The sequence below is a fragment of the Cervus canadensis genome, chromosome 18 (genome assembly GCF_019320065.1).
Source record: "Cervus canadensis isolate Bull #8, Minnesota chromosome 18, ASM1932006v1, whole genome shotgun sequence".
Taxonomy (NCBI): domain Eukaryota; kingdom Metazoa; phylum Chordata; class Mammalia; order Artiodactyla; family Cervidae; genus Cervus; species Cervus canadensis.
In genome coordinates, this window is record NC_057403.1 from 59,014,009 (window position 1) to 59,036,045 (window position 22,037).

Consider the following 22,037-nt stretch of genomic DNA (forward strand, 5'->3'; position numbering starts at 1 on the left):
TCTACTTAATTAGAATCTCTAGGATAGACACCCCAGAATGTTTTTATTTTAACAAGCTCACACTGGGGGTTCTCTTGCATGTGAAAGTTTGAGGATCAAGTCCTCTTTGTAAAGAGTCTCTCAAGGGGAACAGCTGTTTCATTCACCCTTCTACCCACCCATCCATACACACACCCATCCATCCAACCACCTATCCACGCATTCACAAATCCACATATGCAGCCATCCATCCATCCACTCACCCATCCATCCATGCATCCATCTATCCACCCAGCCAGCCAGCCAGCCATACATTCACAAATCCATGTATCCATCCATCTATACACCCAGCCAGCCAGCCATCCATACATTCACAAATCCATGCATCCATCCATCCGTCCATCCACCCACCCACCCATGCATGCATCCATCTATCCACCCAGCCAGCCAGCCAGCCATACATTCACAAATCCATGTATCCATCCATCTATCCACCCAGCCAGCCAGCCAGCCATACATTCACAAATCCATGTATCCATCCATCGGTCCATCCACTCACCCACCCATCCATGCATCCATCTACCCACCCAGCCAGCCAGCCATCCATACATTCACAAATCCATGTATCCATCCATCTGTCCATCCACTCACCCATCCATCCATGCATCCATCTATCCACCCAGCCAGCCAGCCATCCATACATTCACAAATCCATGCATCCATCCATCCGTCCACGCACCCACCCACCCATGCATGCATGCATCCATCCTGTAATTCTCTATCTCTTCTGCACTTTCTCTGTGTCACGCCACAGAGAATGCATCTTCTTCAATGGTCAAAGACAAAATTTTTCTACACCAATGAGTTTTACAGAGAACCATGCCAACTTAGATATTTTTAATTATAAAATCTGCCCAGTCATAGAATAGTGATTTTAAAAAAAAAAAGAAAAAACCTCACCTATGGTAATCTCCCCCTTTCTCCTCACTAACCTACCATAAACCTATTTTCAGCTATCACCCACCATCTGTGAAGCACTGCCTGGATTTTAGGAAGAGTAAGACCTGGAACATAACCACTCAGTGCTCAGCTTGAGTCTCTTTTCCAAGGGAACCTGTACCTTTAGATGAAAACACCCGACTCTCATGGGTCTGCGCATTGGAGAACACAGACGTATGGAGCTGATTACTTTTTGGGACATCCAATTACAAGTGAGTGATTTCTTTCTTGCAAAGATATTTTGTGGAGAACGCACTACAGAGTCTCCCAGGAAACTATGGGGATTTGGTACCTAAGCAAACCCAGAGGTTCTGAAATTATCTGCCTTTAACATAAAGTCTCCTAAACATCAGTGTGTGTGTGTGTGTGTGTGTGTGTGTATACATGTGTGTATATGTGTGTAATAAACATAACTGAGGCAGAGACCTAATAAAAGATGATGCCGATTTAACAAGAAAAAGAAAATAAAGCCATTAAACTGAAAAGCTAAATGCGTTCCTTTTGGATTAACTGCTGGATACCTCAATCCCAGATTCACACAACACAGTGGCTGATGACACAGGAGGTGATGATGACTGTTTTGCTGGACTGCGCTTCCTTATTTAGCACTCTGTCCCCTCTAGGTTGTAAGATGCTAGACTAAGGCAGAGGCCATTTTTCTCTTTCTTACCCCTGGATCTTTTCCACGCCTGACAGCACTTGACTCAATAAATATCTGTTAAATCACGGATGCGTGTCCTTCCCTGGTAAGAATCTGACAAAATGAGGCAGTGGTTGCAATCTCTGAGGGCGTTAACCTAAAGCAAGTGGATGGTTCCCATGGGGTAATGGTCTCCTTTCATGCTAAGCATTGACATTGTCAGAGAACAATTCCAGAGAGCTGAAGGAGGACAAGACAGTGGGTCCTCAGCAGCAGACGCCGACTGCTTCCAGAATGCACCAGGCCCGAGGGCTCCACTCGCAGACAGGAAGCCTCGGCCCCATCACCGCGTGTTATTCGGGGGGGCAGCCCTGTCTTTGATCTGTGACCCTAATCGTGGCCAATTTGGGAGCCAAACATTACAAGTCAGATATAAGCAACTCGAAACATCAAACAAGGGTTGGCTGGAATTAGTCTTGGCTTCCGCGTATAGTCCCTGCCTTATGATCAACAGTGTAGCCCCCTGTCCCGTGCCCCTGTGGCACATGACCTAATAGTCTGGCCCAACCATGCACCATGTACCCACTAACCGATGGACCTGAGGCACAGACAACACTCGTGCTTAGGTATCCGGAAATCTCTCTCTTCACGTGCGCTCTTTTATTCTCAACCTTAGCTGCAAATCAGGGTCACCTCAGGCGCTTTCAGAAATCCTGATGTCCGGGCTATGCCCTAGCCCAGTTCACTCCTTTTTTTTACCATCCCCCACGTGAGCCCAGTAGGCGGAGGACCAATGATGCAACAGCACATCTTTTGCCCACTTTTCTCAGATTCATTCATCTCTGCGTTTGGCCTTAGCAAGGTTTCCAGTCCTTCTGACGTTGTATTTATACGGGGTGTATCATCAGTATCTGGGCCTCTGCTTTACTCTACAGACCTGGACATGCTCTTTGATCTTCAAGCAAGACGTGTGCCTTCATGGCACTCTGAGATTCAGTGCTGGTGCGTCTGTCACCCTACAGGTGAGTGAGTGAGTGGATAGATGGATGGATGGATAGGTGTAGGTATGGAAGCATGGATGGATGGGTAAATGAATGGAAGGATGGATGAATGGGTGATTGAATGGAAGCAGGAACAGACAGATGAAAGAATGGATCAATGGATGAATGGACAGGTGGGTGGATGGATGGATGGTTAACTGTTTGAAGACTTCTATTAAACCTGATTTTGTCAACAATTCTCTTCAAACATTTGTTCCCACAACTAGACTCTAAGTTCCATGAGACACAGGGCTTGATCTTATCTGTCTTTGCTTTCTCGGGGCCTCACGCTGCACTTGACTGGTGGCAAGTCCAGCAACAGGTGAAAAATACATGTCTTTTGAAAATAAATGACTCTAGTTTAATGCTCTTATTTCTAAGTCTCTCCAATATCATTCTAAGAAGAGAATTTCTTGACAGGGAGAAGAATGGAAATCTTGAAATAGAAATGCTCTGCTGATATTTTTTTAGTTTCAAACTATACAAAGAAACAGCTTGTGGCAAGTTCTGATAACAAAAATTCTAATTGGAAGATGATATTATTGATCTCAAGGGAAACTGGCAGATAAGCATTTTAAAAACACTGGATTATTTTGATAGTATGTGTCTAGCTATCACAGAATTCTCTCTTTTCACTGATCAGAAAACTAAGGCCTAGCAAATAATTTATTCAGCATCTAGAACCCAGTCCATATTTCTCTTTGGAATCAAATGAAGGATTTTTAAATTATATAACACTCTTACCCTTTGCTTCTGTCCCATTCGGCCTGTTTTCTGATGAAAGTATTCACAGTGACATTGATGAGTTGGTATCTGTTTTTTTCTTTCTAATATTCTGAATCATCTTTACCTATTTTTATTTTTTAAGCTTCTGATTTTGTATTGGGGTGTAGCCAATTAACACTGTTGTGATAGTTTCAGGTGAACAGTGAAGGGACTCAGCCAGATACATGCATGTATCCATCCTGCCCCAAACTCCCCTCCCATTCAGGCAGCTATAGAACATTTCCTAGAGTTCTATGTGCTACACAGTAAGTCCTTGTTGGTTATCTATTTTAAATACAGCAGTGTGTACATGCCCTTCCCAAACCCCCTAATTATCCCTTCCCTCCATCTGTTCCCTGCTAGCACCCATAAGTTCATTCTCTAAGGCTGCGAGTCTCTTTTTGTTTTGTAAGTTCACTTGTAACACTTTTTTTTAGATTCCCACACATGAGGGATGTCATAGGACACTTCTCCTTCTCTGTCTGACTTACTTCGATGACTTCGTATCTTTCATCAAGCTACATGGACCCCAGTGACGCCGGCAAACACTGTGGTCTTCATGTGTGGGCAGTTTGAGGACATCAGAGGAAAGCTGGTGAGTCTGTGGCTGCACTGCCTGTGGTGGGGGGCTGGCCCCCACTCCTAACGGAGGAGAGGCACCCCACTGTCAGAAACTACAGTCTGGGTTCCTCTGTTACATACAAGGCACCACAACTTCCCAAATTGGCAAAAACGACCTGCTATGAGTTGGAGTAACGTGTGTTTTTAAATTATTTCAGAACCATAAAACCTCTCCATAGAGAGTGCTTTGAAACTGCAAATTAAATATAGAACATCTATGAACTGTATCCATTTTTACAGTAAGTATATATTTCCATGGGGGTTTGTACCATCTTTTTTGTCTAGTTACACTAGTTAATAATGCAGTGAATTTGCAGTAATAGAGTAAATGTTATTTTGATGACACTATTTGATTAAATTAAAGATGACATTAAAAGGACCATTTCAATAAAGGACCGAAATCTCTAGAAGTAGCTGGGGCTGAGTGTTGAAGTCAGCGAGTCTGGCGGTCTTAAAAGGACCAAATGGAATTTCCTTCACCGCGTGAATGATGAGCCAGTTAAGGAACAATAGGACGAAATAATAGATGGGAGAATATGAAGGCTTAGATACCAAGACGCAGGCAATTTTCGTTATTTGAGGCCAGCATGCCATGCGCAGGGCAACAGCTCAGGTGGCCTTGGGAAAATGGAGAAGCGCATTAAGTAAAACGAAAGTGAGAGGGCGCTGAAATTCGCGGCGAAATATGCTGATGCGGTGACAGCGAATTGAGTTGTTGCACAAACAAAAGAAGTGGGACACCTGGGATCAGCCACGCAGCCCCCCGCAGACTCTGCTCCGCTAGTTCACACACGCACACGCGGGCCCCCACGCCTGTGCCGGGGAGTCTGTGAGATTCAAAAGGGAGGAGAGTCCTAATTATTTCTTCCGGGCCTCTGTTCGGGTGATGCTTGCCAAATAAGTTCCTTCCCTGAGCGAGAGGTTCACGTACATAAATCAAGCGAGTGTTTGAAGATCCCTTGACTTAAGTTCTTAGAGAGAGAATCTATCTGAAGAGACAGTCCCCGGGAACGTGACTGAGTTACGAATCACGGACATCTCGGCGGAAAGAAATTCCAAGATTAAAGGTGTGCAGTGGTGGAGGCCCCTGGTTCCCAGAGAAACACTTGCTCTGGTGTCTCGGCCCTGAAGACAGGTGACATCTCTATTTCTGCTGTGGGCCACTGGCTGCTGACAGATCCAGGCCTGCAGCACCCATGCTGGTGACTGATTTTTTATAGCTAAGGAAGAAGACAGGAACCTCAGCTCCAGCAAACAGAAATCTTCCTAGGGACCTCCGAAGAATGCCAGGAGATGGGAATTAGCTGGGAATTCATCTGGTCGTCATGTGTGTGGGGATCGCAATGTGATTATTTCCTCACAAAAAGGGAGGGAGGTGTGGTCATTTGGAAAAGTCACGTGCCCCATCTCAGAAAATATCGCCTCTTCAAGTGCAAACCCCTCAGAACGCCAGATTCGTGGTGTGTCTGATGTTCTGAGTATGAACATGAAATGTTTATCATCTCCCCAGCAGTAAATCACCTAGAGATAAAGGATGATAGTAAATATCACGTCCGGCAAGTCCGTTCAATAAAGCACATGGCTAGCAAACATGACCATGTTGAGATCTTGAAGGCTGAACAGAACCCCCAAGCGGCCAGCAAATTTGTTCTTGATGAACACACCTCTGTATTTGGAAGAATGGCATTTGTAAGCGAAGGCAGACTTTCTATAGGAAATATCCTCTTTCTCAGAATTCTGAATGACTCAAACCCACATTTGAGCTTTGCCCCTTGACAGTTGCTGAAAGCGGCTGCAGCCCCCATGCATTCCACGCTGACTCTTCTCTTTCTATGGATCTGGGGCAGCGCTGGGAAGAATCCAGATGTCTTGTTTGTGGCACACTTTCAAAACTCAATAGCTCGAAAGTAATTTTTAATACATACGCCCCCCCAAAAAAAATGAAAGTAGAAGATTTTTAGGGCAGTGACACTACTCTACGACACCGTAATGATGGGCCCACGTCGTGATACGTTTGTGCAAACCCACAGCCTGAGCATCGGCGGGAGTGACGGCTGACGTGAAGGATGGACTCTGGGTGGTCAGGATGTGGGGGCGCTGGGAGCCGGGGAGCTGGCGCACCTGGAGGGGCGGAACCAGGATGGGACCTGGGCATAGCTTGACTCTCAACTTTGCTGTGGACCTACAACTGCTCTACAAGGTAAAGTCTGTTTTCAAACGTGGAAATAGATGGATTTAATACAAAGAATATTTGAAAAACAGGGTGGTTAAAACAGCCAGTTACCCTACTTTCTGCGTGGCAGCCATGGTAGCAGGGCCTTTTTACTGTCCTGACGGTAACCCATGCTCACGTGCTCTAGTGAGAACAGAATCTCTTTTGGTCCAAGTTCTCTGGGCCTCTAGGACCCTTACCTCGCAACTGCCTTTGGCCCGGGGGTCACCCCAGCGCTCCTCCGGGCCAGTTTCAGGGACACCGTGCAGCTGACCCTGTACAGTGCAGGAGTCAGGGGCGCTGGCCCTCCACGCGATGGAAAATCCATGGATTACTTATCACTGGCCTTCCGTATCCACGATCCCTCCACATCCGAGACTGTGCATCTGGTGGATTCAACCAACCTCGGATTGTGTAGTACTGTAGGATTTACTACGGAAAAAAAACCCGTGTATGAGCAGACCAGCGCAGTTCAAAGCCCTGTTGTTCAAGGGTCAACTGTGAACAATATACATGGCAGACATCCATTTTAGACTATGAGGACACTTTGGCGGCTCATTCATGAAGACACACGGAACATCCCTAGAGATCCAGCTCCCCGGTTCTGTCAGAACCAGCCCCTGACACCTAGAGCCGATCCTTCTGACCCTGACTGCCAAAGCTCCTTTCCACGGGGAAGAATCCTAACCAGCCTTCGACTGTCATCCCTCAGTAGAGCTCCCTGTCCAAGAAAGAACAAATGGATGAAGTATCTGTGCTTCCTGTAGCACTGTCATTTTTATCATCCTTCCCATCATCACCTTCAACTCCCATATCATAGGGCTTTGTTCATGGGCCTCTGCTCCTACACCAAGCGGTCCTTGAGGCCAGGTCTATATCTTAACTGTTCCTACTTCTGTGTATTTCCAGTTTCTGGCATGGGCTTGGCATATCACCAATGCTCCACAAGTGTATAAGAGAAATGGGACGTTTGGGTGACTACATTATTTCTAACAAGCCACTAGGGTATCAATAATGATTTTCAGTAAAACACAAGAATTTCACCATTCATCTATCTATGCATCATTTATCCAGTCAGCCAGCCACTCATCTGTCCAAGTATTCATTCATTCATCCATTCATACATCCATCCATCCATCCAAACATCCAACCATCCATCCATCCAACCATCCATCCATTGAAAAAAGAAGTGCAATAAGACCTACTCTGCCATGTCTTTTTATGGAAGATAAAAAAAAGAAAAAAGATGACTAGAAAATGAATAAGATATGGTCCTTGCCTTGATGTATGTTGTCACTGAATAGGAAAAATAATATATGAAAAGCGAGGGCCATGTCTCGTCTTTTTGTCCCCTGCAGCACCTTCCACAGGGACTTTGATTCAGCAGCAAATGATGGTTGAATCAATGAATAAAAACAAATATAATATAAGGCAGTAAGTGAAAAGTGTCAGATAAATGCTGCAGACAAAATGCTACGGAAGAGACTTCCCTGGCGGTCCAGTGGTTAAGCTTCAGTGCTTCCACTGCAGGGACCATGGGTTCGATCCCTGGCCAGGGAATTAAGATCCCGCATGCCGCATGGCCAATAAAAGAAAACAGGCTTAAAGACAAACAAAAATGCTACGGAAGAGTGGAAGGGAAGCTGATCACGTACAGCTGGACACCTCACAGAAGGCGGAATTTGAGCTGGGATAGAATGGCAGGCTGGCTCAAATCTGGAAAAAAAAAAAAATTAAAAAAAAAAAGAGGCATTCCTGAAAAGTCGACCACTGCCATTGCCCGTCCCGAGGTCTGGCACAGAGAGGGACCTCGAGAAGGGCTTTTGTTTTGTTGTGAGGCACCTGCTGGGCTGAGCAGGACGTTAGTGAGGAGGACAGTCTCTGCCCTCAATGAGTCTAAGGGCCTCGCTAACGTCTGGAGAAAGCCAATGGCAAACGGCAGGCAGGGGTTAGAAAGACGGTAATACGAGCCAGAAAGCAGTGATTTAAACCGCAGAGTGAAGCAGGGGTCCTGAAGGGACTGTTGATGAATAGGCTTCTAATCTGACTAGGTTGGAATCGTGTGTTTGCAATTAGCAGCATCTATTTGCATACAATTAGTGTATAAAGCCTTTGAGAAGAGTCTGTTCCCTAAAGTAGGTTAAATAAGTGCCCCTACAATTGTGCCTGCAGTATGGATTCATTTCACAAATCCAAGATCCTACAGAGGCCAGGGATGGACTTCAGTCCAGTCTAGGTCCAACGGAGAACACACAGATAGCCCTCGTCCTGTCTGATTGGGACAAGGGCTGAACTTCCCAAAGGCTGTACTTAGGAGGTTTGAGTGTCAACAGTCGGTCATCTTGGGTTGAACTGAAAGGTCAACTCAGCTGACTTTTAAGTCTGTTTCACTGCCAGCACCTCTATTCCCCACCCTCCACCAACAACTACTTGCGGGGGTGGTGGGGGAAAGAGGCAGAATTTTCAAGAAAACAAAACAACATGAGGAAAATGAGGGACATGTCACGACAGACGTGGGTCTTTGCTGGGTCAAACATCTCAGGATGCAGGCTCAGGCTTCCCCCTGGATCCTGCAATTACAGAACTATTCTGGAAGCCCAGGCAAGTACCTCTGAAGCACAGCCTTATCCTCTCACTCACTCACTGACTTATTCAACAGACGTTTGTTGACTGCTGAGCCTTCTGTTTGGGAACTAGGGCCATACTGCTGCCCAAATGCTTGTTTGCAACCGAAACAAACACAGAGCCTGTGGAGCTTATTGTCCGGTGGGGGAAACAGGAACTTGCAAATAACGACAAAAATCAATGGAACAATTGCAGCCTGGTCCATTGGTATCAAGAGGACAAGGAGGAAACGATTTGTTTCCTACACCCAGGAGGACTGGATGCAATCAGGGGAGGCTTCCTGGAGGGAGTGGCAATTAAGTTAAAATACAAGGCATGAGAAGCGGCAAAGAAAGGGAGAGGCTAACATGAGTCAGGGACCCTGTGGCAGGAGGCAGCTCTGAAAGTTCTGGAAACTGAAGGAAAGTCAATGTGGTAAGAGGAGGAGATTTAAGGCGAGAGCAGTGAGTAATGAGACCAGAGGGGTCTCATCTAGGCATGGGCTAGATTACCGGAGAGGGGTGACTCAGAGGTTCATCTTTATCCTAAGAGTAACAAAATCATTGGTGTGGTTTACCTGGAAGTGGGGGGCGTGGGAAAGACACACCTGGATTCGAGTTTCAAGAAGACCCCCTTGTGTTTGAAAATGGTATGGAGGGGGAACCACTCCCCGCCAGCTTCGCCTGTCGGCCCACCCTCACCACACCCTTCCAGGGCCAGCAGGCGGCCACCGGCCCTTGGCGAGTTGGTGCCGGGAACTGCCCTTCAGCCCGGTCTGCCCTGCCCTGGCCCCTCACCCCTGGCTGGCCCCCTTCATGGCTGCAAGGATGTCCCTTTCTCTGCTCCCTTCCACGGGCCTCCGTCTGCGGCTCCCATCACTGGCTCCCAGGTACAGGGGACAATCCTCTCCCAGGTAGAATGATGTCCAGTTCCACCGGGGACGACTCTGGAACGAGACGGACGTCAGGTAAGACTGCCACTGCCCCCTGGAACGGGTATCGCTGTTGCGGTCTAGCTGCTGTAACGGAGTTCTGCTGTCTTTGTCTTGCCGTCCACCCTGCTTTCTCCAGCAATAACACGCCTTCTTTACGCCATCCCTCTCAGTCATACGGTTTAACCTAAGCCGATCCCCTCCCGCAGGGGTAAGGTGCCATTCCCTCCAGGTCCAGACAGATCACGATGGCTGGCTCACAGATCTACGAAGGGCCAAAGAGATCTACCAGATCCACTAAGGGCCACAGAGAGTCAGACGCAGGACTTGCTGGAACCGTCGAGAAGGAGATGCTCCTTCCCTGCAGCTCCTTGAACAGGAAGGATGTGGGCTCACGGTGGCCGTTTCCACCCTCCTGGAAGGACCCTGTCTGCCCATGAAGAGCCAAGCGCAGCTGACGAGGGAGTGAGACAGAATGATGGGCAGGTCCTCTCATCCCCGGGGTCAAACTGCATCAGAGCCCTCAGCTTCCCAGTGCTGGGAAACAGCAAATTCCCCCTTTTTTGGCCTCAGCTTGTTGGATGCATTTGCTGTCACCCACAAGTGGAAAAACAAAAAGGCCAGTCTCATCTGCCCCTTCTCCTCATTGCCCTGCTGTGATGGGTGCCACCCCGAGCATGTCTTGCTGGCGAGGAAGCCGAGTGGGGCTGAAATCACGGGAGGAATTTGAGGAGGGCGGGGCAGCATTCTCTGCAGTGCAGTTCTCAGGCCTCAGCCACCAAACCCCAGGCCAACACCTTGCTCGCATGATAATAAGATAATAAGAGGGGGGAGGCAGAGCTGGTACCACGAGAGGCTGGTTTTTCCCAAAGGTGTCAAGCTTCTTCAAGTTTCCCAAAGTCCTGGGCACGATGCCAGTAGGTCATTTTAGATGTCTTTCGAAAACTCCCAATTTTATCACGGCAGGGGTCTAAGAAAAGCCATTATGAAAACGCTGGCAGTAAGTAGGACCCAAGCAAAAAGGATCCCGGCTCTGGATTTCTACCCCACATAATGGAAGTCATTTGAAGTCAAATCATTTATGGGTTTAGAAAAAGAACAAAATAACCCCCAAAAACGGTGTGCTCAGCTGTGTCCGACGTTTTCAGTCTGATAGACTGTAGGCAGCTGGGCTCCTCTGTCCATGGGATTCTCTAGGCAAGAATACTGGAGTGGGTTGCTGTTTCCTTCTGCATGGGATCTTCCTGGCCCAGGGATCGAACCCCTGTCTCCTGCATTGGCAGGCAGATTCTTTACTAACTGTGCCACTTTAGAAGTTCATAGATTTTATTACCAAAACCTGTGTCTGTATATGTGTGCATGTGACTGTGCGTGTGGTGTATCCGAATAGAATTAAAAAAAAAATAGACCTGGAACAAGCCAGGGTTCTGCTTCATCTCTTCCCAAATTCAAGTGCACCTGCTGTGACTCTGCTTTCCAATCCCACACCCAATTTCATCAGCAGGTGATGACAAACAAGCTCCTTCCTCTCAGAACAATGGCAGGCCCTGAACATCTGCAGGAGCAAACACTGAAAAGTGGTCCACTTTTCTTTTCATTTTTCCTCAAGGAAATAACCATTGATTAGCCAACTCCCCTCCTGCCCTACTCTCTACTGTACTCACCACACACACACACTATGTAATGCATTAAGGCTGGACACAAGAGATCCTAAACAAAGGATGGACAGGACAGGCTGGCTAGAATCTATCAGTTATATCTCTTTTTTAAACCAGAACAAAACAAAAACCACATGCAGTGTTCATAGCTAACAACATGCTTTCTGCTGTCCTGGCCTGGCTTTCCATGCTGCACTATGCTGAGGGCTGCTAGGAACGCCACGAGCCTCAGTCTTCCCATCTGCCAAATGGGAGTATGATACTTCAGTTAAATAATGCATGAAAAGCCCTTTGCAGGTCCCTTGTCTGGCTTATGATAAACAATCGATTTTGCTCTGACTCTTAAGACAGTAAGTCCGAGATCCAAAAAGGGACATAGATGGGGAGTGACATGCAACCGAGATTCCTGAGGTTCCGAGATTCCAGCACAACAAACTCAAACACAGTCTTTCATCACTTTCAAGGCTTTCATCATTCAAGAGGGAAACCTCCTCAGATTTGTGCCCCTCGGGGAGAATCTGCGGTGGCTGTGGCGAGCAGCTTGGAGGAAGCCAGCCCTACACCTCGAAGCTTTGTCCAGATGGAGTTAACATGAGACAGGGAGAGGGGGATTCAAAGAATAGGAATGTGTTCATCTGTGAAATTAAAAGTAGTACAGCATGACATACAACATTATATGGTGGGGTTCGTCAAAAGCAATAATTAGGCTGAATATGACTCTGAACGCGCTCATAATCAAACAAAAGCAATTCTACTGAATGAGGAGAGCTGATTCTCTCGGGAGGAGAAAAGAGGCCAGATGCTGAGAAATACTGGGATGTGAGCTCAACAGACTGAGGGCTGGTGGAGATCCAGCCTGGGGAAGGGCGAGGGCAGGGTATTCATTTCGTATCATTGCCACAGAAATTATTGCTGTTCAGTCGCTCAGTCGTCTCCGGCTCTGCGACCCCATGGACGGCAGCACGCCAGGCTTCCTGTCCTTTACCATCTCCGGGAGCTTGCTCAAGCTCATGTCCACCGAGTCGGTGATGCCATTCAACCATCTCGTCCTCTGTCGCCCCCTTCTCCTCTTGCCCTCAATCTTTCCCAGCATCAGGGTCTTTTCCAGAGAGTTGGCTCCTCGCATCAGGTGGCCAAAGTACTAGAGTTTCAGCCTCAGCCATAGAAATTACCATCAACCCCAAAACAACTCATCCACTGACTATCTCACTGTGGCTGTGTGTCCCAGGACCAAGCGCAGTGTGGCTTGGATGGCTTTTCTGCTTGGGGTCTCCCGAGGCCAAAGCGGCGCCTGGCCAGTGTCAGCCTTCCCGGCTCTTATGTGGGGACTCTGGGGAAGAACTTGCCTTCAGTCCCACTCGGGTTATTGACAGAATTGAGTGCCATGTGGGTGTGGGACGGGGGTCCCTATTTCCTCCAGCTGTCAGCCAGAGCTGTTCTCGGCTTTTAGAAGCTGCCCATATTTCTTGCCACACAATGCCCCACTCCACTGTCTTCAAAAGGACATCAAATCCTTCTAGCACTGGTCATCTGCCTGCCTCTTCTCTGCCACCCCCCTGATTTCCTCCTCCACCTTGTTCTTCTGCTCCAAAGGGCTCTGGTGACTACACTGGATCCATTCCAAAAAAATCTAGAACCGTCTCCGTATTTTAAGTTCAGCTGGTTAATTACCTTAGTTATAGATGCAAAGGCGCTGTGTCACCCAGCACAAGCAAACCCAGGGAGGAGCACCGGGAGGAAGGTTGAGAGGCCACAGGTCAGCCTGTAGAAAGCCCTCGGAGGGGCTCCCTTGAAAAATGGGTGCTGGACCCTCTCCCCAGTTGGAGCAGAAAGCTTCCACTGTTTAGACGGGCAACGCATCAGAGAGGTCAGGAGGCAGTGGGGAACAAGCAGGGCTGCCATGGGCATCTATGAAGCCCGGAGCGGGGCCGTCACGCTTGCCACTGCAGTTTAGTCATGTGTGACTCTTTCTGACCCCCACGGACTGCAGTCCACCAGGCTCCTCTGTCCACAGGATGCTCCGGGCAAGAATACTGGAGTGGGTTGCCATTTCCTCCTCCAGGGGATCTCCCCGACTCAGGGATCGAACATGCATCTCCTGCGTTGGCAGGCGGATTCTTCACCACTGAGCCACCTGAGAAGCTTTCATGGGATCTATGAAACCTGGAGCAGAGGTGTCGTGGGGGCTAGGGCCTTTCCTCATTTGGAAGGTTTGCGAAAGCAACCTGCAATTAGAAGCTGACCTCCAGCTCTCTCCTTAGGATGTGCCTTGCTTCGTCTGGCCGCCCCGGGAAGACATGGGTTCTGAGACCTGCTAGGCATGAAGACTTAAGCCACACCATGAAGGAAACTTCTAGAAGGGAGACAGACCCTCTTTGCTGGGCGGGGTGGGGGGGATGGTGAACAGTCTCCTAAATGGCAGCAACCAGTAAATCGGAGCTACCACTGCCACTGTTTGCGGACAAGCCTCCGACTTGGCCAGGTTTTGAGGAGAACTCAGTGATTTTCAGCTTCCCATCAAACCACCGGGGCAGGCATGACTATTCCCACTGTGAGCAAATGAAGCTCAGAGAGGCTGAGATGTCATGCGAGATGCGATGACACAGCCACCAAGATGGATCTAAACCCCATTCTCTTATCGTAAAGCCTCCGTTCCTTCCCCCTGCCGGCTAGCTGGCCCTCTGTCTTGCGTGTCTTAAGTTCCTTCCTCCCCCTGCCTTTGCCTTCTTTTAGAATGTCCTTGGACCCAGCGCCTAAGACATAGATTTAATTACTGCTGTTTTTTCATTGACATAATTAAATATCCACAGTGAGGTCAATCAACCTGAACCCATTCGGAGGACACTCCGGAGCCGCTCTGGAATTTTTTTATTTAAGGGCTTTTTATACACAGAGGTTGGCTTTTATGGGTCTAAAATTGGGTTTTTGATTTTGGCCCTCAAGGCAAGAGGTAAAAAAAAAAAAAAAACTGTTATAAATAACATTGAGATACCACATTCTTTTTGGCTCTTTTTAAGGGGCTCAATGAGGAGACAAAGCAACGGCTTTATTGAAAAATACAAAGGTTGATCCCCTGGTATGTCATGATCCTGGGTTATATGATCAGAGAGTGGACTGTACAGATACCCCAGCATTATTGGGGGGCCATTCTGAAAAGCTGTAACAGGCGACCCCCCTCCCCCCTGTTGAAGCGCTTTTGGCCTCAAGGTCCCCACCCAACCAAGCCTGCTTTTGCTCAACTTGCCACTGTGCTCTTGCGAGCAGGAAAAAGGGAGCATTTTCTGGCTCCTTTTAACATAAAAAAGGATGCAGAATGCACCTGTGCTCTAATAAATGCGGGGGCATGGTTGGGAGGGGAGGGAAAAATAATAATAAATGCAGCTAGGGGCTGAAAAGAGTGGTTTTTGAAGCTAATGACAGTGTTTCTGCCTTTACTGCTTCGGGCAGAAACAGGAAGTTAGAAATCTAAGTGGCTTGAGAAAATATAACATTTAACAAACTCATTTGTAGGCCTCCAGTTGTATTATCCTAATTTATTTCATTGTTGTGGGGGATTTCTTTTGGGGACTTTTTTGATCTATTTTTAATGGGAGACTAATGTGCATTCCTCCCCTCACCCCCCACCAACTCCCCCCGCTTTTTTTTTTTGCAGGGATTTATTGAGCAGTAAGACACTTTAAAAAAAAGAACTTTTCTTTTTTAACCTACTCCTTTATGGAGGCGAAGACAGAACTGGGGGCGGGGGAAGAGATTCCTGCTTCATAATCCATATTTAATGTCGATGGGAGCAATTCCTACAGCTTTATTGCACCTGAATCTTCCAGGAAGGAAAACCATTCTACCAGCGTGGAGAAGGTCATCGTTTAAGAACCCCCCTCTGCCCCTGACCCCTTCCCCACAGTGGTTCTCACATCGCGATCTGGCTTCCTGCTCCAAGGCCTACTGCTAAATTCCATGGAATGCTTCATCCACGTGGACCCCCGACCATCTGATAAGTAAATGTGCCCCCCAGTTTTGCAGGCTGGCATCATGTCTGCAGAACCGAGACACGTAATTATTACATTTCTCCAGCGCTCCAGGATGAAGGCAGGCACAGAGTGCCTCTTCTGGGCTGAGTGCTGGAGTCCGTTCATCGCCTAAAGACGGGCAAAACCAAACCTGGCCGTTTTCTGCCGGTCCAGAAACTCCCTGACTCCTTCCTTCAGGCACAGAAAGGGAAAACCGGCTGAACTGTCTTGCAGAGAGGAGGAGGGAAGAAAGTGAAATCAGTAATTTGAAGAATTTCTTGAATAATCACCTCAGTTAGGGACTCCATTAGATGGCCGCGTGTTCCCAGAGCATGGTGTAATTGAAAAGGGCTTCACAGTTTAGTTGCTCTATGAATTGTCCAACAAGCTTGCGAGGAAGGTGGGACAGGGATTAATTAGCCTGCAGGGAAGGAGGAGAAAGTGGATAGATGGAGAGAGAACATGACATGTGCAAGGTCACAAGGGAAGTTAAGGTAAGAGCCAGGACTGGCCCCCACCAATGTCAAGGGGTCTATAGGATAAGCTCCCCACAATGTTCAGTGCCTATTAATTACAGCCAGCTTCTGTCTACCAAGCCCATAGCACACATATACAATGAGGCCTAAAGAGAAAGAATTTTCAGGATTCTGGAAAGTAATGAATGAAAGAAGTCAAAGGTATGTTAGGATGATTGTGGGGGGAGGGGTACACACGGAGGCTAAAAAAAAAAATGATGCCAACTTGAAAAAAAAGAATCTTAGAAACAAAACCAGGAGTCTGATCAAACAGGGAACATAACAAAATGAACAAGAAGGGGGAGAAACTATTAAGGTGAAAAGACCACAGGATATTTGGGGAGGATTAGCAGGGTATTTAAAGAGTAAGAGTATAACCAAAAGAGATTAAAAAAAAAGAGTAAAACCGAATCACTGCGCTGTACATTTGAGAGGAACACAACACTGTAAATTAACTATGCGTCAACTTTTAAAAAAGACACCAGTGAAACATCAACTTTGGGGCAGGGTATAGACTTTCAAACTTGAGTTTGATCTTTTTGGCGTGGAAACTTCAGTTGCATTAAAATTCAGCAAAGCGTAATTTCACATGCATAAAGACAGACAATCTCCCTCTGAAGGTTGAGGTTATATATTTAAGAAAATAAACCGGACGACGGATTTAAATTCTCGATTCAAATTGATTCTTTATTCCCAAAGATGTCTACTTCTGAATGTCACCTGTGAAAATTTAAGACTCATCTGAGGACACCTTGATATTCCATGGAAAAGGAAAGAAGAGCCCGTGCCATTATTATTGTATTATTCCTAGTTCTAGACATTCCAGCAAAGCTTTTCTAGTTAAGAGTTTCCCTCCTGTGTTTGAATCTAGTTGAATCATCAGGGAAATGGCCAGGAGGAAATGTCAAGGTGTCTTTCCACCTTCTGCTACAGCATCATGATCACTTATTTGCAGAGGTCAAGAATCAGGCTCACCAGTAGAAGGGTAATATAAGGATGTCTCAAGTTGGCCTGCCCCGGATATTGGCATGCAATGCCCATGTGCTTGAAACTCTCCATGGCAATTAGACTGGTGACTCAAAATGACTTCCAAATCAGTAGAAAATGTTACTGACTTCCAATTCAGTATGTGTCACTGAATTTGGAGCATGTATGTGGATTTTTTTTACCAAACTCCCAAACGCAATCTGATTTGGCTACAAGACATATCAAATATGGAAGATAAAAGTATCTCAGTGTCAGGTTTTGTAGTAGAACATGCTCTAGGTATTAATATTACAGTGTTCTTTGCTCTTATCCCCTGTTTATAAATTGATTCCATGGACTAATGCAGCAAACTTTTCTTGAGCAAAGATAAGACAGTCCCTGTCTTCAAGGAGTTCACAATCTAGTGGACACAACAGACAAGCAATAATTTCAGTTCAATGAGAGAAGCTTGACAAGGTACAAGAAAATCTCAACCATGAAGGTCAGTTCTGTCTGGAAAGGGGGAGCAGAAAAGATTAACCACAGGAAGGGCTGTTTTGTGCTGAGTCTTGAGACAAACACAAAATATCAATCCAAACTCAACAACAGTCTCATCATGGGCTCCCAGTACCATAGCCCAGAGAGGCTCAGGAAGAATTCTCAGAAACCAGTAGATCCCTGGGTTTTGTTTCTTCCTTCCAACCCCCTTCTCTTGAAGAGCTTCTTAAATATCTGGCCAAGGACCTGGAAACAGACTCTTGAACAAGAGGAAATCATGCCTCTGAATGACTGTGGACACCAATGATGCAGCGTTTGATAGATGCAGACCCTGGGCTCCCCGCTGGTTGATGCTTCATCTCGGGGACTGTGTGCCCTTTCAGAAGCCACGCTGGTTCTTTGGAGCCACCACAGGTCTGCTGATCCCACCGGGTACTGACCTACAGGGGGGAAGCTTCCCTTCAAGGGTGGAAGCCAGGAAAGGAGTGGGAGGAAGCCTGAGTCCTAGCAGGGCTGCTGAGCAGTTCTGCCGACTCAGGGGGACGTGAAACTCGTGTGCCCCCTCTTGGAAGCCCCCAGCCCCGGACAAGTTATCCGGCCTGGGGTAGTGGACCTGTGCTCCCAGGAGCAGGACGATAGGCGAGAAACAGGGTGTGAGTGACTACAATCTTTGATATCAAAGAGGTCAGGATTTGGATTGTGTGCTTGATTCTTATTAAATGAGTGACTTACTGCCCTGTACCTCTGTCTCCTCATTTAGTAAATGGGTACAGAAATGTCTCGGTCACAGGATCACTTTGAAGATAAGAGAGAAAACAGGAAAGGCTGTTCATGAAGGGCAAAACCAATGGCATGTCACATAGAAAAGCCCTCAATAAATGGTGATTACTATTTAAGTGCCTACTGTGTGCTGCCATCTTGATTCTTTATTTTGCTAAATCTTTTTTTTGTTGGCCATGCCATGTTGCATATGGCATATGGGATCTTCCTTGCCCTCTTCAATGAACTGTGGACTCCTAACCACTGGAGTCCCTCCAGCTAAATCTTTAAAGGGATTTTGAATAGTTTATGTGATGGTCCTCAGTTTACAAAACAGGAAAGGTAAGCAGGAGAGGTAAAAAAAACTTGAAGGCAGGCTTCAAGCCAAGGGCTGAGGTCCAAAGCCCAGACTGGTCTGTATGACACCTGCAAAGAAGCTTCTGACTTCTTGTGGGGGAAAAGGGTGGAAAGGCAGGCACACAGAGTGAGGCGGAGAATGTCTCCTTCTGAAGAGCTGGTCTTGACTTGAGACCTCAGCAGTGGTGCCCGCGCGCCACAACTCCCACAACTCCCACACCCGCACGCCCTGGAGCCGGTGCCCGCGCGCCCTGGAGACTGTGCCCACGCACCACAACTCTCACACCCGCACGCCCTGGAGACTCTGCTCTGCAACAAGCGGAGCCACCACGGTGAGAAGCCCGAGCACCGCAATTCGAGAGCAGGCCCTGCTTGCCCTGACTGCAGGAAAACCCGTGCAGCCGTGAAGACCCGGCACAGCCAAAAATAAACAAGCAAAATTATTATTTTTTTAAATCTCAAAAATGAGATAGCTTCCCTCGATATCTTGCAATGACCATCAACCTTGGTAAGTCAAATTCAAGGTCCTCTTAAGTAGTTTGTTCAATTCAATTTTATCTTGGCCTGTCACACATGTGAAAAAATGTGTCATAAGCCCTTAAAATGTAACCTTTTTTCCTGAAATATTTTGGCAGGTTTTTTATTCATTCTTTCCTTCCCCTACTTTACCAAAGTTACAGAGGTCAATCTTTTCTTATGTTATCTTTTTGGGGGGTTATGAGTGGGGGCGGGGGCCTGGAGTGAGATGGTGGGTAGGCTTATTTTCCAAACTGCTGTCATACGTTTTCAGAACTTGTCCCCAGACTATCCTCCGGGATGTCAAAGGAACCTTAGACAAAGGCTAGACTGATCTGGGGACTCTTACTTTCAAGGAGGATCATGAACTTTAACCTCAGACCCCACAAGATGCAAGATGGGTGAGAGGTGCAGGAAGCAGTTTGTGTTAGTTAAGAAAGCTGATTTTTTATGGAGAATCGACTCTTCCCTGGTAGCTTATGCCAAGGACACAGAGGAAAATCCACTTCGCTTCTCCTTGCAAATCACACCAGGGCTACCAGAAAAGAAAGGACTCTCCGATTGTGTTAACAACACAGTCACACATAATTTGGACTTGGGCATACGAAAGAATAATCACCCATCAGCCTCTACACGGAGAAAAGCAGAGAGAGGGAGAGAAAGGCATAGTCAATCCCCCCACCCACGTGCTCTCCCCGCTCAGCCACGTTCATCTGTATGATCCTACAGAATATGGCACAATGTTTTCAGGGAGAAATAAAACCCTAGAACTTCATTAATGCCATAATTAAGGACCAAATTAGCAGGCCAAAAAATAAAATAAAATCACTATGATTTAAAAAGAAATAGTAGTGAAAGCACCAATCCTGAATTTATACAAAGTAATGTTTTATTACATTTCTTCTTCCCCTTTTGAACATTTCACTCTCAGGGAATTAACTGCCTTCTCAAACCCAGGAAAGGAAACCTGAAAATTTCTCCTTTTTCTCTGAGGATGGGGGGATGCAAATACAAGGCATCGCAGGAATAGCGGACGCTCTGTTTTCTGAGTGCTCGCCCGTGATTTATGAAAGGTGTGCCTCGCTGCGGGAAGATAACGCCATTTGAAATGGTCCATTTCATAAATCTATCCTCCTTGTCCCCAGCCGCACACAGGACTACTATGAACTCCTGAATCCAATAATGTTTTCATCCTCTATTGACAAAAAAAGAAGCGGGGGGTTGGGGGGGGAGGACTTTGTTTGGCGTGAGCGAGGTAATGATGCCCTTACAAGGGAGCAGCCCTAACACGCCGTCTCCAGGGCTTTCTCTGGCAATGGCCACCAGGCCTCCAAGGCGGGGATGCTTGGATAAACAAAATGAAGAGATAATCAACATGCACGACATCCGGAATGTCCTTGTATGGCTAGCGGCATTAATTATAGCCTGGGCCCCAGCCTCCCGGCGACCGCAGAACTGAAAGCTTTGCCTGAACACCCTCTCCGCCCCGTGATGGATTTATCCTCTGGAACTGGGGTATTTCCTATTCATTCATGCACCGCTTCAGTATATCTGCTTGTTTATCTCACAGCAAGAATGCATCCAGAAGAGAGTTCTGTGCCAGTTGGGGACCAATCATAAACTTCAGTGAAATTCATGGTTGTGAGCTGCTCTGGCGGTAACGAGGGGGGAGGTGATATATACATATCCAATGCCGGGCGGGCTCCAGAAGACCCGTATGAAATACGAGCAGGGGACAGAAGAGACTTCCTTGGGAGCCAATGAAATGGACAGCTTAGATGCGAGAGGTGACTACAAATACACGATGGATGCAACTTCTCAGACGGAAGTCGTACGTCAGGCTGGGATCAACTTCTCCTGACTGACTCTGAGAAGGGGCGAAGGGGACAGGAAGGCGACATGCAGCGCCCCGGGGTCTCGGAGCCTGGAGAGGGAAAGAAATCACACCCTCTAGGCATGAGGCCCTTCCGGTTCTTCACAAAGGAAATAAAGCCAAATTTTAAAAAATGAAAGAAAAGTAGGCATGCATGTATTTAGCAATGTTTTAACCTGAGTGGCAATTAGGGCGTCTGAGAAAACCCTTACACCCACTACTCAGATATTAATGGATTAAGAGGCAGATAAAGCAGAGGATATAAGATGGAAATGATGCAGAAATGTGAATTTGAAAGAACTCCCAACATAGGATACTCACCCTGATACTCTGGAATTTGCATATTTTGACTTGTATTTAAAAAGCAATTTCAAGGTCAGCTTCAGTGCAGAAACACTGAGCTGAGATGGGAAGTAACCCCATTAAAAGTCTACCAGTGTTTTGCATATTTATTTTTCTTCCTCTGTAGTGAGCAATGACGACTCATAAATCAAAAAATCAGGGTAAACAAATACCAAAGAGGTTACTTTATACAAAATGTATACTCTGTATTCTATCTACTTATACACACAAACATTTCTATTACTAGAATTTATAAAGTGTGTAATACATGCATGCATGCTTAAAAAATTTGCATACATTTCCATAAGATGGAAAAAAATATATTATTGTCCCAAGTCTCAGAAGACCATGGCCCAAATAAAATGACGACCACCTCAAATGCATTTTTGTATAATGGGATGGAAGTAATGTTTATTTTTAAAAGCTCCAGGCCTATTTTTTTTTTTTTTGGCATAAATAGATTTAAATTTTCCAGTTATGTAGATACATGGTCTGACCATGAATATCCTAGGCAGGTATAGGCAGCTGAACAGGATAACCTTGGGTCTTTTCAATAAGACTCGAGGAACTTCATCAAAAGCATGTACAGATATCAAAATCAGCATCCACCCCTTTCTACTGAAGACACCATCAGACTCCTGTCACCCTGATCAACCTGGGGCAGGCTGGAAGAGGGAACGGGGTTTGGAGAACTGAGAGTTGCCACTGAAAGAGGCAAAGTTATCCCCAGAAAGCAATTTTCCCAGACAACACGG

At 46.7% G+C, this 22,037-nt stretch overlaps 1 protein-coding gene across 2 annotated transcripts in view; it reads right to left on the minus strand.

Annotated features, from left to right (window-relative positions):
• Positions 1-22,037, minus strand: part of WWOX (WW domain containing oxidoreductase) — an 886,111-nt gene that overhangs the window by 211,134 nt on the left and 652,940 nt on the right. The window contains exon 9 of one of the 2 annotated variants that reach the window (XM_043436488.1): positions 3,533-9,806. The exons of the other annotated variant lie outside the window; for it this stretch is intronic. Coding sequence (XP_043292423.1) covers positions 9,654-9,806 — 153 coding nt within the window. The 3' untranslated portion in view covers positions 3,533-9,653. Of the gene's footprint in view, positions 1-3,532; positions 9,807-22,037 lie in introns of those variants that run through there. 2 annotated transcript variants of the gene reach the window in all.